The 16,451-nt window shown below is 42.3% G+C and overlaps 1 protein-coding gene across 1 annotated transcript in view; it reads left to right on the top strand.

Moving 5' to 3' along the window:
- Positions 1-354: 354 nt before the first annotated feature.
- The window catches only part of GABRB1 (gamma-aminobutyric acid type A receptor subunit beta1), a gene marked incomplete at both ends in the record, with an annotated part of 144,486 nt that continues 128,389 nt past the window's right edge, over positions 355-16,451 (top strand). The window contains 3 exons of the mRNA XM_082482575.1: positions 355-446; positions 528-619; positions 715-782. Coding sequence (XP_082338701.1) covers positions 355-446; positions 528-619; positions 715-782 — 252 coding nt within the window. The remainder of the gene's footprint in view (positions 447-527; positions 620-714; positions 783-16,451) is intronic.

A 16,451-nucleotide genomic window follows, 5' to 3' on the forward strand; every position in this document is an offset into this window, starting at 1 on the left:
CAGCGGCGGCGGTGCCCACGCCCGGCAGTGGCGGCCCCTCACGGCAGCCCTGGGGGCTCTGGGTCCCGCTCCCAGCCAGCCGCTTGGCCCCGCCGCCGGCACCTGTTACCCCGCCGTCTCCCTCAGCCCTTCGGCGGCGGCCGGGGTCCGGTCCGATCCGGTCAGGTCCAGAGCGGTGCGGTGCGATGCGGACCGCCACAGGCGCACCGTAACAGGCAGAGGTGCCCCCCGCGGGCCGCGGCGCCCCGCTCCGCGCATGCGCGGCGTTGTGAGGGGAATTGTTGCTCCGCTCGGGCGCCAAGTTGCAGTCCGCGGCTCTTCGCTGGCCAGGCGGCGGCGCGGCCGGGGGCTGGGATGGGGCGGGCGGTGGCGGCGGCGGCCAGGCGGGACGGCCCGCGGGCCCTGTCGCTGCCGCTGGTGCTGGCCGTGGCGTGCGCGGCGCGCAGGTGAGCGCCGCCCGGGACCACCACCCCCAGCCACCACCACCACCCCCTCCTCCTTAACCCGCCTGTGCTCCTTTCTTGCAGCGCCGACGGTCCCAGCAACATGTCCTACGTGAAGGAGACGGTGGACAGGCTGCTGCAGGGCTACGACATCCGTCTCCGGCCCGACTTCGGAGGTGAGGCATCCCCCCGACACCACCACCCCCCCAACGCCTCACGGCGCCTCACCGCCGGCTTAACGCCGCCTTCCCGCTCCCCCTCCAACCCGCAGGTCCACCCGTGGACGTGGGCATGCGGATCGAGATCGCCAGCATCGACGTGGTGTCGGAAGTCAACATGGTGAGTGACCCGCGGGGATGGACGGGCCGGGCCGGAGGGCGCTACTCGCCGGCTCCCCGCCGACCCCGGTTGGAACGGGGGACGCCCCCCGCCCCTGCCGCCACCCCCCCTATCCCAGCGCCGTGGCGTCGGCCCCGCGAGTGGCCCGGCGGGGAGAGCTCGTCCCCACCGGCGGCACAAGCCCCGCGGGGCCGGGCTGTATGTCACCTACGGGGAGGGGGGGTGAGGGGAGGGCTGCCTGCCGGGCGAGAGCGGATGCGATGAAGTGGCCAAGCGCATGGCGAGCGCGAAGAAAAGTTGTTGGCCCTTGTTGCCATAGCGTTCGCATGCCGGAATTGGCAGTCCAGGCGTGCTCCCTGCCGCCGTCGAATTACCTGGGGTACAGGTTTGAGGGTCTGGGTTCTTGCTTGCCCTGGTGTGCCCTTTGCGCCTAGTCGGCATCTGCCGTCAGAAATGGCAGAGAAGAGTTCCTTGAGCTGCAGCGGCAGGCGCGCGTCCTCTCGCATTAAATGGTTTAAAGGGTGAAGAGGCTCCGCTTCGCTAGCTAGGGACGTGGAGCAAAAGGTGCAGAAAGAAAATGGAGCTTCTAGAAAACACTCTTGTACTTCTAGAACCAAAAAAAAACCCCAACCCCCGGCACTGCAGGTCGAGTACATAAGGATGTTGCCTATCCAGCGATTATAATCACCGAAGTCTCCTAGCTACAGGTGTTGAAACGTGCTGCGTTTGATTTCGGTTCTGCTGCTGGAAGGAATGCTTATATACATGCAGGCTTAAAGAGCAATAACATGTCTGTACAGTGCTCGCCTCATTTGACAGCCTTTTCCCAAAAGAAAATGAAAATCATTTACAAATTTGAACATTTTACAAAACCATGTTGGATTAGTATGCACCGTGGGCAGTTTGCTCTCACTCTCTTCTCTTATGTTTGGTTTCATGTGAAAATCTAAGATGCTTTCTTTCCATAGGGGAACACCTGTTTAGTTAAAAGAAGCTAGAAACCTTGCATTTCCATCCTAATCAGCACATTATTTCACTCAAAAAAGGTGGTATTTGCCCAACTAAAGTAATTTACCCAAGAGTGGGGATTTTTTCCTTGCTATATTAGTTAATAGTTGGCATTTAAAACAGTCTCTTCAGAGATTGTTTTCACTTTCATATTTAGTTTTTTTCTGTTGTTTGTTATATATACACAGTTCCTGTTTGTGTGTAACTGTTACATTTGCTTATGAAATGCTTGGCAGAATGGGGAGGAAAGGAAATTTGTCACATTGTGTGTAGCATATCGGGCTCTGCAGAGCACCAGTGCCACACAAGGACAATATTTAGCAAGTTTCAGCTCCTGGAGTTCCTGTTGCTGTACTGTACTTTCAGGGAGGAACATGGTAGGGACTGCGTAGATGAGGCAAGGAAAACAGAACATAGACCTTATCAAAATAGTCAAAGAACAGATCTGTTCCAACTCCAAACTGTTTCTGCCACCCTGTAATGGAATTGCTGCTTCTACAAAGTGGTACATTGCGAAAGCCAAACACAGTAAACACCATTTCCAAAATACCTGCTCTGAAAGGTCCAGAACTTATCTTGTACGGTCTTAACACCTGAAATACTGTTAATTTGGAGGGGAGTGGATGTGATGGTTTCCAGTGGCAATGTCAACAGGGCGTTAATTGCATTGCACCAGCTCACAGCATTTTTACTTAGCTGTGGTGGATCCAAGATCGCTCTCTACAGCTACCTGAAAGGAGGTTGTAGTGAGGAGGGGGTCGGTCTCTTCTGCCAAGTAACAAGTGATAGGACAAGAGGAAATGGCCTCAAGTTGTGCCAGGGGAGGTTTAGATTGGATATTAGGAAAAAATTCTTCATGGAAAGGGTTGTCAAGCATTGGAACAGACTACCCAGGGAAGTGGTTGAATCACCATCCCTGGAGGTATTTAAGACAGGTAGATGTGGTGCTGAGGGACATAGTTTAGTGGTGGTTTTGGCAGTGTTAGGTTAATGGGTGGACTCAATGATCTTAAAGGTCCCTTCCAACCTAGATGATCCTATGCAACTTCCTCCTCGGTTCCAATGCTTGTGCAGCCCCTGGGAAACTATAATTTGAACTTTCTGGGTTTTAATCAAAGAAGGTTACATGCTGGATGGATTCCTAAAGTAATCTCCATGTACTAGGGGAGGCATCTTGACTAAGACTGGTCAAAAAAGTAAAAAGTTTTCATTTCATAAAATCACACCTCTCTCAGTGGAAGGAAGCAACCATTTCCAGTTATAACCCATTCCTTAAGGCAAAATATGGAAAAAACAGCCACCATTCTGGATCCATCTGAAAGGGGTTTTCCCATATCACAAGTGCTTACCTGTACATACCCATGTCTAGAGTGTTCTTTGTTGCAAGGTCTTTACTGTGTTGCTAGAGACTGTTATATAGTCTTTTGAACAATGATCAATAATCTCATCCATCATTGCAAAAATGAGGGGATTGATGTTTCAGCTGAAGAAAAAATATCTCTACCTAGTAAAATAAAGCTTTATTCTAGTACTTTTTCTGAGAATCACAGCCTTGGAATGCTTTATGTTGTATCAACCTGTGAATCATTCACCTTCTCTCCTTTCCTTTTAAACTGTTGTCTTGTAGATTATTTTTTTCTTTGTTTTGTGAGAGCTACCATTTTGTGTCTTCAGAGCCAGAAATGTTTACCAGAAGATGCTAGTTTATAGCTTGTGTTGTCTATAGGGCAGTTTTGTTGCTGAAGGAAAGTGGTAATGTCAGCAGAGAGCACAACACCCTCATTGTGTGAGCTCCTCCTGGCAAAAGAGTCTGGACTCCACCAGAGCCCTGCTCAGTCAGTCTCACCCTGGCAGTAGTGGAGGGAGTTTTCTCATTCCTTGGCTCTCCTCAGGCACACGAAACCTTGTTTCTAGAATTATAGAGGCAGCTAATCCTGGAACCCACAGGCAGAGTTAAATTTTCTATTCCAGTCTCAATGCTTAAATAAAAGCAAGGATTTTTAAAAAAATACATATATATATCTCAGCTATGAAAGAGGTGTACCCCTTTGGTGCATTAGCTGAGAATGGCTGTAGGCTGTCTGCCAAGTCAACAGGCTGATCTGTACCTCCAAGTAAATCCATTCCTCAAGTAAAAAGTTGAAATATAGACAACAGAACTATTGTGAATTCTGTGAATACCATCAGCAATAACTGTCTGCTAAAGCAGCTTGTCTAGTTGTAGTGGCTTCTTCAGGTATACTAAACTATTGTGAAATACTTTACTCAGTTAATGAATTGAGACTTGCACAGCCTTGAATTCAACCTTTCTGTTATTTCCCCTGAGAAATCAGTTCTCATCTGTTCAGCTCTTTAAACTGCACTGTTTTATAGCTGCTTGGTAGTTCAATAATACTGTAGTGAGCTGCCATAGCAACTTTTACAGAAGGATTAATTGAAGCACTCATTCTCATGACTCTCCCATTTGGCATCAGATATGTTGTCATATTGATTTTTGCAGGTAATAAGCTGAAGAGCTTGTCATACATCGAACAAGCAGGAGAAGTAGAACATAAAAAGTCCTAATGATTGTTGCCTGGTTCTAACCATACTTTCTCCCTAATGTGTGATGAGATAAATCTTAATCCTTTTCCATCAGATTTTCACATCCCTGCTACAGTAACTGCAAGCATTCCCTTCCAAAGGTACAAGGTGACCCTTTGCTTTGTCTCAGTTAGTGACTGTTCAGCTAGCTTTCATCCATGACAGTGTTCCTGTAGAAGTATATCAGACGTTTACATGAATATAAAGAGTTCATTAAGAACCATGCTACGACTAAATCTGTTAAGCTGCTGTGATGTGAATTGTCTGGTCTGCTCTGATACCTTTAACATGGTTAACAGAAGGTGCTGCTTGTACATCAAGAATAAATGTGGATAGCATGATTCATGGTAGCTACTTTCAAGCTTCAGGGCAAGCAAACAAATAGCATACCATTATATCTACAGTGAAGAAGTAGCTGGACTCTGTAAAAAAAAATTCACATGCAGTACATGACCTAATTTTCTCTAATACAACACACGCCAACTGAGCAGGTGGTCAAACTTTTATAATAGGGAAAAGATAGCTGTATATGTTCTAAAGTTTTGAAAACCAGTGCACATGATAAAGAAATCTTTATAGACCACTTAAAAGACCCCAAAAAGAAAAAAAAAATAAAGCCTGTTATTTTGTATTGGGAACACTGTTCCTAACCTACCATACTGATTTTACACTGATGATGAAGATTTGGTTTGTATGATACCAGACTGAAGTTTTTGTGTCCCAGCAAAAAGAGGGTAAAGAAAACATGGAAAGAATGTTTCATCATTCTTTGACAGGAGAAATATAATTCTTTAGCTTCTCTACATCCAAAGTCACTTTTACTCAAGGCCCTTATATTTATCTGATCTCCAAAATAAGCCACAAATCTTGCAGAGAAGCAGGTTCTATCTGTGGCCTACTGCTCAAAAGTCCCTACCTGGTTCTCAAGATTTCTGCTTAAGTACTCTGTCTTTTATGCTGTCAACATCCCAAGCTGTTGGATAACATCTTTTTGTCCCAGAAATAATTTAATTTAGCTTAAACCACTCACTTTTTATGTACTTTTGGGAAAACTGATAATTAAATAAGCCAGCTTACATCCATTTCACGTGATACCGCCCTCTCATATTTCATCTCAATCCTTCTAGCTGGTATGATTATACATAAGAAATTAGACATAGAGATAGCCATTGTCTTGTGGTGCATTTTTGACACCATGGTTTATGCTGAATGATGAAGTCATGTGTTTGTGGCACTGAGTAGACCTGCATGTCATGTTTGATCCCTCACTCTGTCATGACTGCAGATTATCACTGGTTTGGAGAATGAAGTGTCTCCCACAGTACTTAAAGCTGTACTGCCCATGTTGTCAGACATCCTTTTTCTACTACACATATTTAGCTTTCCCTGGAAGCAATATAGTATTTATCTTTTTTTCTTGCTTTAGGGCTGCTCCCAGGCCTACTGGTGACACACTGGCATACATTAGAAATTGAATCCAAGATAAATGCATTTTCTGATGTACCAGAAGTTTACAGATACGTTACTTTAGAGGCTTATAAACAGTTCTCTGTCTGAAGGCTAGACTATATTAGTTAGTTCAGAGCATCTTACTTTTTGTTCAGTTTGGGTAGTGAACGGTTCTGCAACTGGGGAAAAATGAAGAACAAACGTGTGTCTTTCCCCATGTGATCTCTAGAAAGAATATTCTTGGTCTTCAGAGTGTGTCTTTCTGGGATATTTCATGCTTTTTCTGTTTGAACTTTCACAGAGTCATTTCCCACATAACAGTGTTTATGTATTTTACTTCTTTTGGGATCTGCACAGGTTTGCTGTGTTTGCTGTTTATGACCAGTCTAATTGCTTCATTTCCTTCAAAAAATGACAGAAATCAACAGAATATGTTCCAGACAGTCTGAACATCAGAACCAAGCCAAATAAATAAGCAGTCTTTGTCTGAGCAAATACCACTCTGCAGGTTGAAACAGAGGATTAGATTCTTGTCAGTTGTGTAAACAGCAGTAAAGAAGGACATCTGCGTCCAGAGCTGCATGAACAGGAGCACAGACAGTAGGTTGAGGGAACTGATTATCTCTACTTAGGACACGCTAGACCCCATGTAATTACTGCATCCTGTTTTGGCTTTCCCCCCCAGCCAGTACAAGAAAGGTGTTGAAGAGAAGCAAGTTCAATGGCGAACCAACAAGCTGATTATGGCGGGAGCACTTACTCTGTGAGGAGAGGCTCTGAGACCAGTGCTTGTTCAGCCTTGAAAGAGATGGCTTCAAAGGCAGCTTCCCAGGATCTGTGAAAAGGTTAGGGAGAAAATGGAGTCAAGCTCTTCAAAGATGAACATGGTGGGAGGACAAGAGATGACACACACAAAGGGAAACAAAAGAGGTTCAGATTAGACGTAAGCAAAAGTGGTTTTTTTCCCCTTTTGAGGACACTCCAGGAGAGAAGCAGGTTGCCCAGGGAGGTTAGGTTGTACAGTCTCCATCCTTGGTGGTCCGCAAGACGTGACTGGATCAAGCCCTTAGCAACCTGGTCTAACTTCATAGCTGAATTATTCTATTTTATAAAATAATAATTGGTTAACACATTCAGGAGGCAAAACTCCCCTTAACATTAACAGACATTCACCAATAAGTCAGCTGTGCCTAATTTCAAGAGGTCTGGGATGATCACACACAAGATGAACTTGACAAAATATACATATACCTACAAATTTTCAAATTTGCCTATTAATCCAAGGCAAGGATACAGATGGCTCCAGGGCCTAGAAGAAGAGAAGGGCTTCCCCTTACTTTAGTGCTGATGCCAGACCAGGTGGCTGTGGCATCCTATGCTGGTAGGCGTTTAGTCAAGAGAAGCTAAATCTGTGGGTTTAAACACTCAGGGTGGGTAAGGCTTAGAACCAAGACACTGAAAGTTTGCCCATTAATCCTGTCAAGCCAGTGCTCATGCACTGGACCCCAGTTTTAGGAATGGTAGAGAGACTTTGATGTATGGCTGCAGGTTATCTTAAGGCACTTTTTTCAGGCTGAGGGAGTCTTAAGCTATAGACATAGCCAGAGTTTCACACATCATCTTGTCCCTTTTCGCTGTCTGGATTAAGTATCTGAGAATTTAGTGTGGTGGCTGTTGTGAATCTCAATCTCGGAAGCAAACTCTACACCAGGGAACCAAATCCGCATTATGAACCCCAGCTCCGTCGCTCTTTGCATCACAGCAGCCAAGTCTCATGTTTTGTAATCTTAAGTCCGGTTCCCGGAAAACTAAAAAGTCAAACTCCTTCAGCTCAGTCAGTGAGGCAACAGAAGAGATCAGGGTAGTCACAATGATAATAAATGCAGGTCCTTGGTCTAACTATATTTGCCTGAAGATGTTCGCTCAGATTAAACTGATTTTTAAAAAAGACATACAACTCAATAATTAGTAATGAAAATTTGCTTAGCTGTAGTGCAGAAGAAGAAAGGAGAGGTACTTTTCTGTTGTATGGCAACTGTCTTGAAGAGTATGAAGGACATGCAAAATCACTTGAAATTAATATTAAAAAGAATGTTCAGCAACTGATTTTATTTCTTTCCAGCAAATATGGAAAAACTAATCAAGTAGAAATACATAAAGGTCAGATCATTTCATCACTGTCTATTCCAAACAGAAGTAATTATATTAAAGAGTGAAACACGGAATGAATGTAGAAATAGGCAGCTTGAGGTCAAACGGCTGGGTCACCATTATTGAATGTTTTGTTTGGTTATTTTTCATTTGACTACATGAAAAAGCAGTTGTCCTCAAACCAGGACAGCGGTTCTTCAACAAAATTAACAAGTAGGCAAAAAAGATAAAGCAAGAACTTAAATCTTGTTTTATATAATACAGAAAGTGGATATATCTTAATTTTTCAAAAGTTAAACTAACCTGAGACCAGCTTCAGGGTTGATACAAGCTGTATTCCAAATTTTCTTATTAGCCTGACAGGCATAATATCCCCCCTAATACTAAGGTTTAAATAAACTAGATATGAACGCCCTTCATAGAAAAGATGTGATTCTTTTATCTAATGTTAAACTTACGGTTTCGCACAAGGGCAGCTCTCCCGACTCCCTCAATTGCTTCTCTTTCTAGCCACTGCAGGTGGCTTTCACTCACTTTCCAGCTTTTCTCAAGAGCTGATAAGCTCAGTTCTGACCTGTGTACTTCATCTTTTAGCCCAGATTTTACACCTGACACCACAGGGCATCTGACACATCTGTAGTCCTGCCAGGTAATATAAGCTGTGCAGAGTTCACGTTTCTGAAGACAAGAAATAAAGTGGTCATGCTTCCATTTGTTTAAAACATATTTTAGGAATGCAACGAAATCGCACAAAGGACAGAAAATTACTAGAGACAGTTGAATTTTTAACGTTAATTTTTTGGTTAAGCTGCTTCTTACCTTCTTGTTTCTCCTGAGCATGGAGTCAAAAAACCCCTCAAAACAACTGCAAGTCTGAAATATGATGGTGTTACTGTGGTGAACTGTCAAAAATCTCTTCCATTGGAGTGAGCAGGTGACCACCTGCAAAGGAAAGGACCACACGTTATCTTAATCCTGCCCTAAAACACTTCTCCAGCCAGGTCTGGTCCCTGAAATCTACAGGTATCACAGTGGTGTATATGAAACGGGAGGAGTGACACCCTCCCCCTGTTTAGAGGAAGCTTTAGCACCCAGTTCGTGGTGTCTAGGATTTCACTAAATAAGGTGTATACCTGCAGCAAGATACACCTTTCAGTTATGCAGATGAGAAAATCCAAGGTTTTCCCCAGCACTGCCTCTTTTGTGCACCTGCATTGAACAACACAGCTGTGCTGTAACCACTGGAAACTTCCAGCTTGTGGTCTGTTAGCATGCACAAACCCCACAGTTCAGTGGCACACACCTTTTGAAACATTCAGGGTCCCAAATGATTCTTTAGTAGTGGAACAGTCAATGATTCACACAAAAAACCCATTTCCCAAAATTAACCACTTTCTAAAAAGAGAAAAATAAATCCATAAAATTCAATGTTATGTTCTTCCAGGAACCTGAAAGATGTTTCTTTTCTTGTGTGTGTGCAGGACAGTGCAGCAGCTTGTGTTTTCATTTTCCCCAATTGCATTGCTTTTGTACTTCTGATTCTGGAAAGGAGAGAATATCAGAATCTTCCAAACTAAGCATTTTTCTTCATAAGGAGATTCAGGGGATACATTTCAAGTATCTGCAAAACTTAATGATTTTTTTTTAATCAGCTTTACTTTGTACTCTATTGCCTTAAAAGTATTCCTTAACTTCTCTAGGCTGTTCTGTTCTCTTCTAACTGCAGTTCAGTACAGACTTGGAGCTGTACAACCAAGAGAGGGAACAGTCACAATTTGCCCTGAGGTGGAAAAAGGTCCTAGCCTCAGGGGAGGAACAGTAACAAGCTCCAAAGCTAGCACCAGAAGGATGTGTTCCTGTTCACAGGGTGCCAAGTACCCTGGGACAACAGCTGAAACTGTTAAATCAATCCCAGAGATTGCCATCGTTCAGGAGTATCCCCACCTGATGTGTTTTGTTAATCACTGTATTCCAAACAGCAACTGCCAGGAAGAGTTCTCTGGGGTGTCTCATCTCCCATCCAAGTGTGCTGTATTTTAAAGCATCGGTGAAGCTTGAAAAAAGAGCTATCTATAAGGGCTTCTTGTGGGTGATGGAAGAGTCCAAGATGTCTGGCAGAAAGATTTTATACTTTAATGCTCTTCGAGACTTCTTTTTTTTTTTTCTAGAAAAAGAATTCTGGATCTCAAGGCATGCCCTTCATGCTTGTAGAATTCCTCTTCCCTCACATACAATACCACCTGTAACTCTGTCAGTGCGCCAAAAAGCATATTAAAATGAAATTATTTCCACCCTGAAGGCTAAACTACTGCAAATATGTTCACAAGGAAATCAGTAGTAGCAGTCACTGAATAATCTAGCAGAATAACACCAGATAACGCAGTTTGTTCCATTCTTTCTTTAAGCTATAGCTCTGTATTAAGATTTGTGTGGGCTGGAGAAGGTAGGTTAGATTTCTTGCCTATCAAGCTTTACATTGTCCTTTCAAGATTAAAAGGTTGCTTTTGGCCAAAGCAGTGTCACGCTGAGGTTTGCTTCATCCTCTGCTGGGGCAAATCCTTGATGGTTTGTGTTATGTCATGAACAAAGGAAAGGTAATTTAAGAGGCACAAAGGCAGCTTCTAGAAAGCTGCATTATCACACAGATATCCACCCTGTAGCAAGACTGAGTTGTAAGATTTTAAATGCTCACAATAGAACACATAGTTTCAAGGCAAAGACTAATGATTTCAGACTGCCAAACTTAATTAAAGGTTGGAATAAATGTTCTCCATTAAAATTCATCAATCCGTTTGCCTGAGATGGAAAAATTTCAGTCATGTCTTTTTTAATTGCCTATAGAAAGAACTGAAGAGATAGCAAAGTTAAGTCTGTTGAAACAGATACATGGTGTCTAAATATTGTTCAGGATCCTAATCATATTAAAAGAGGAGTGAAATTAATTCCCCAGCATATTTTTAACCTGAAGAGACTCTTTTAAGTGTAGCTGCAGTAAAATGAGTAGCAGTCTGCTGCAGGTGGCTATGTTCATGTTTGTGTATCTCAGGAACTTCTTGGCAGTACTAATTCCCACAAAGCACTGAAGACTCTCGTGCCATCCAAGAAGACTAGATGCTGAGAGTCCCATTGGTTTCAATGAGTATGCTCATGGATAAAATTTCTCACACCAGTAAAATTAAGTGCATATTAGCTTTACCAGCTCAACAGTTTGCTCAGCAGTTTGCAGGAGCAGTCCAGCTCTACGATTTACATCAGTTTTAAACCTTTGTTTCTCTGTAATTTTCTGTGTCATTACTCTTCAACGTGAGAGAATAACCAAGCCTTGAATGATACCCTCCCACACTGTGTTCTTCCATGATGATTTATCCTTTCTTTAACCAGCTGGTTTGTAAGCCATTCACGCTGAATACCAATACGCTGGTCAAGGAGAGAAATGGATGAGGTTCAGAGGCTTCATACATACATCGCGTTTCACAGGCAGTGCAGCGTTGTCGCTGGCTTCCTATGAAGGAAACAAAACATGGGCTTAACAGCCACCTGTAAATTCTGGGTTTATTTTATCCACCATGCCAGGACCAACTAGGGAGAAATAAAGTAATCTGCAAAACATCAATAACATGATGGGAATCAAATCTACAGTGACAGGCTTCACAGCTCATTAAATGCTCCATGGATTCCTAAACTAATAGAGAGCAAATGCAGTGTCATTGTGGTGTCAATTGGAAATGAATCCTGAATATAGATCTTTTCAGTTTCCACTGTCAAGAGAAATGAGATTGTTTTCCAGAGGCACGCTAGTGGTATGAATTTCTGAGATGTTAAGGTATTATATTAATATCCCAGATAACACATTCTTTCCTTTTAATTCTTCCTAGTAGAAACTCAGAGTAAGCACAAAGCAGGTGATGAGAAGGGCTAACATACTTCACGAAAATATAAAGACAAACATAACAAAGTAGTAAACATTGAACTCAACAGCAATCATCCTGGCTCTTCTCACTGATATGACATGGTCTGTCAGAGAAAGTTGCTCTTTGAGGAAAATTTTGCACTGGATCAATTCAGTGAGACAGTTTCAAATATGAAGCTAAAAATTCTGCCTTATTCTTGAGTGTCTCATCTCAGTGGACATTTCATCACGCCAATACTGAAAACATAACATAACACAAATATTTCACTGTTCCTTTCCCAGAACCCTATAAACCTAAATGCAGTTTACACTGTTCTGCACTTTAGATCGCACCAGGGAAATACCACTGCCAGAGACAAAATAGGGAAATGGGGACCGTGGGCAACCATTGTCCTTCTCTGGGCTTAATATCAGTCTCTTGCTGGAACAGGGATGCTTTGTAAGCAATACTGCTCTAGCTCCTGCTCTAGGTCCCAGAAGAGGAATAGGCAAGAGGAGACACAAACAGCACGAGTCAGGACTATTCTCATGAATAACATGATACTGTACTGTCACTGTTGGTCTGTGGATATTTTGCAATGTGACCTGGGTACAGTATTGTTCCACTGTCCACTATGAAACACCATGGATTATAATTTATTTTATTTTAGTGCCTTCAAAATACCCGTAAGCACTCCAGTTAGTCAAAAAACAGGCATTAAATACATACCATAAATTACTTTTTAAGAGATTTTAATATTCATTCTTCAGCTCATCATTAAGAGCAAGTGCAGCACTGGCAAAGAGAAGCAGAGCAGCCAGCGGTGTCCTCAGTGTCAGGTGTTTGCTTTTCACCTCTGCAGAAGCCAAACGCAATTAAAATAACAGGTCAATTCCTGAACTGCCTCCTTCTGTCAGAGGGTAACACAGAACAAAGGACCAGCCAGGAACACTGCTCATTAAGTTGTCCAATTTAAAAGTTGTTTTTCTTTCTCAAAAGGAAAGAGAAAATTGACTTCTTTTTAAAAAAAAAATGTTTTACAAGTGACTTTTTCTCTTGAGGTAATACTTCTGCTTATACCTACCTTTCTCCCACAGCAGGGTAGCTATTAAGCTACTATTTTATTGGAAACAAATACTTTTTTTAAAAAAAAGATTAAATATTAATCTGCAGATGATTCAGACATGTATTATTCAGGCAAGCTTATTACATGGGTTTATTGCAGGACCTGATGGTTTCAATGACTTTTGCACAGCTTGTATTCGGAAATCCAGGCACTCCAGATCATGGAGAACAAGCGCAAGAGGACCTGCTGACGGCAACCTGTTGTTCCCGGGAACAACATCAGCACCTGACTCTGCAGGAGAGGACTGCTGGCTCAGCAGGGACCCCGCTGATCTCGCTGCTGCTCTGCAGGGCCCACCAGGTCAAGCTGCTGTCATGACAGATGGCTAAGTCATTTTGCTGTATTTAAAACAGGAATACTGTGGTTTAGATTAGTTTTTATAGGACTGCAGAAAACCTCTTGCAATGCAGTCCACATTTTTTATGTTTCAGGTTTGCTATATTTCCAAGGATGTTTGTGGGGCTAGAAGGGAACTTGAACTAAAGCAGGTAGTTCTACATTCCGTAATTGTTGTGGGTTTTTTTCTTATCCAAATGACTACAATGATGGAGAGAGTTCAGCACAGTATTGTGGAAAGGGATTAAAAAAATACAGAGCGCTGTACTTAAAACGTTATGAATCCAATAAACTCATAAGGATGCCTAATTTTTCACATATTCATGTGAGCAAATGGAAAGTCAGTATTTCCCATGCCTTCCAGTTACAGAAGTGATTACCATAACACATTGCAGTATTAAAGAACTGTGAAGCAGGAACCTGGAAAAGTTTAGGCAATAGTAAGCCAAACCCAATTTGTAACCAATACACTTGGTTGAAATACTTTAATTAGCTAACGTTTAGCTATATCCATCTGATCTTGAGTCATCTTTCATAAAAATTCTGTTTTAAAAAAAAACATATATATTTGAAATCTAGATAGGGAAAAAGTTACTCCCATTTATTAGCTGTTCTTCCACTGAGTATCAGCTCCAAAGGGCTCTCCTGGAGCATGGACCTCTCACATGGAGCACAGAAGTGCTCAGCCCACATTGTCCTTTGGTTAGGTTCCACCGAAATCAGTGAGGATGCATCAGTAATGAATCAGACTAACCTTATTCAAGCTGATTATACTTTCCTGCAATAATTACATTTTCTTGCAGAAATGCTGCCTGTAACATTTGTAAACTCAAGACAGTCTGAACTGTCCTGAATGCACACAGGCATCGAGGAAAAACTTTTGAAAATGCTTAATTTCTATGCTAAAGCTTCTGAGATGATCTCAATAGCAAAATGCAAACAAATGAAAATGAGCAAGTGAGAAAAAAAAACAAGAAGCCCGTTATCCTCCCAGGAATATATCCTCTGTCATTTCAGAGTCTTGGCTTGTAGACAACTTGGTTTTCGTTGCAGCTTTTTTACAGTTTTCCTGCTGCTTTATTCATCCATCCTAACCTAACGTTTAAATGTTGGTATAAGAAGCTATCAGTCTTTCTGACAGTAATCTGATATCTCAGGCTTCTTAGTCTACACTGAGCCAGCTCCAGTGGAAACAAAATGAATGTGAACAGCTACCTATGCATCTTCTTTTTTATTATTCACACCCGCAACTACATTATCAGAATGACATACAAGCTTTAAAAGTCACAAGCGAGAATCTGTTCTGTTGTCTGTAGGTACGAGTGATCAACTACTTTGATTTTATTTAAATATTTGTCTTTAAATTAAGAAATCAGAATAGGTCCACAATAGGAGCTTTGAATTTTGTGCTGATACTTGGGAAGTATCCTTCTTCCTCCTGGCGATCATGACAGTCACTGTAGCAGCAGAACAAAGCTGTGAGGGGAGGTCCCAATTCCAAAGGAGAAAGCAGCGATTCAGCTGGCTTGGGACAGGCTCAGAAGGGGTTTTGGACGCCAGTGCAGAAGCCTTAGATTTCAGTGTGTTCAGTAGGAGGTCAGTGCCTACAGTGGTTATATATTGTTGCATTATAGAAGAAAAGACAACAGTCTCAAGGGTGAGGTTCCAGATAGAATCATAGGGTCATTTTCTGTTCCTTACATGGATATTTTTTTTTGCACGAGTCTGTACATACAGCAGTTCGTCTGGCCCTCAGTTCATCCTCTGTTATGACTCCTACCTCACAGGGATATTATGAGAATTAAACGCATTGTATGAGTGTTCGTTTGGACAGTGGGCAGCTTTTTTTCTGCACACTTAGATGGAAAGAAAAGGCATACGGCCTGCAGCTAAAAAAGAATATATCCCCTGTGACCAGTAATTTCAACACAGCGTCATGGCTTATGACCCAGCTGGTCTGTTCCTACATCTCTACAACAGTATTCCTGCAGTACTGACAGGAATTTATTTCTTACTTACCTAGTGAGAAATCCCAAGACAGCACAAGATGTTGCATGGTAATTACGCTTTCCTCAGTGGGATTACTGAATGACATATTGTGATATATCAAGAGGCAACTGTGAATTTAACTTGAGTCAGCACAGTAGACTTTGCCCAGTACAGTAGGTTTCCAGATGAACATAGCACGAATGTAAGAATAAAGGGAAGTTACTGAATACCTCACAGCATCATGCATCCTCTGTCAGCATTAGCTTTCAAAACACACGGTTCTGGGCTAGCTTGGGAAAACTTCATGTATTCATTATTTATTTATCTTACATATTCACTTTAATATTTAAGAACATTGTTTGCGGAATGGATTCACAGGACAAGACAGTGATACTAATTTATCAGAATAATCAGGCATGTCAAAATACAAAACTTTCTTTTTCTCTTTACTCTTTGATGCTACTAAATGCCTGTTTCTTGTGAGTAACAGAACAGGTAAGCAACACACGTGACTATTCTGGAAATAGGCTATTTAATTTCATTAAATTTCAGATCATTATTTGCCCAGGTTTTGGAACATGACAACAACATGCGACAGCAGAAAGCCCTGCTGATCATTAAAGAGATGGGCAAATTTTCATATGTATCCCTCCATGGTGTCATTTTCTCTTGCAAGAAATTGCGAGGGAGGAACTCCTCTGGGGACGAAGAAGCAATAGAGACTGACACAAATTCCATTTTTTGTCTCACATATTTACCAGGGCAGTTAGCATGAGCAGAAATTCCCTTCTGTGGAAAAGATTTTTTTTATTTAGGTATTTGCAGAAGAGTTTTAGTGCACCCAAACAAACCATAGCCTTCATGCAAAGTGTGCAGATTGTAAGTAGAAGAAGTCTTCCCAGACCTGCCATTCGCATTTCTAGAATGGACACTTACTTCACTGGGTTCTCTGTCAGTGCCATGCCCAGTGTTCTCTTTAAGAAAAGAAAAAAAAAATAAAAAGACCATAGTAGCTGCATTGCAGTTTTAGCAGTTTCAGCCCTTTGGCCTCTTGAGTAGGTTATCTTACACTGGGACCAATGCTTTTAAAGTCAGCCATCCCTGGGGGACACAAGAAGGTGGATACTCAGCTTTAGT

The sequence above is a fragment of the Vanellus vanellus genome, assembly GCF_965231255.1.
Source record: "Vanellus vanellus genome assembly, chromosome: 4".
Lineage (NCBI taxonomy): Eukaryota > Metazoa > Chordata > Aves > Charadriiformes > Charadriidae > Vanellus > Vanellus vanellus.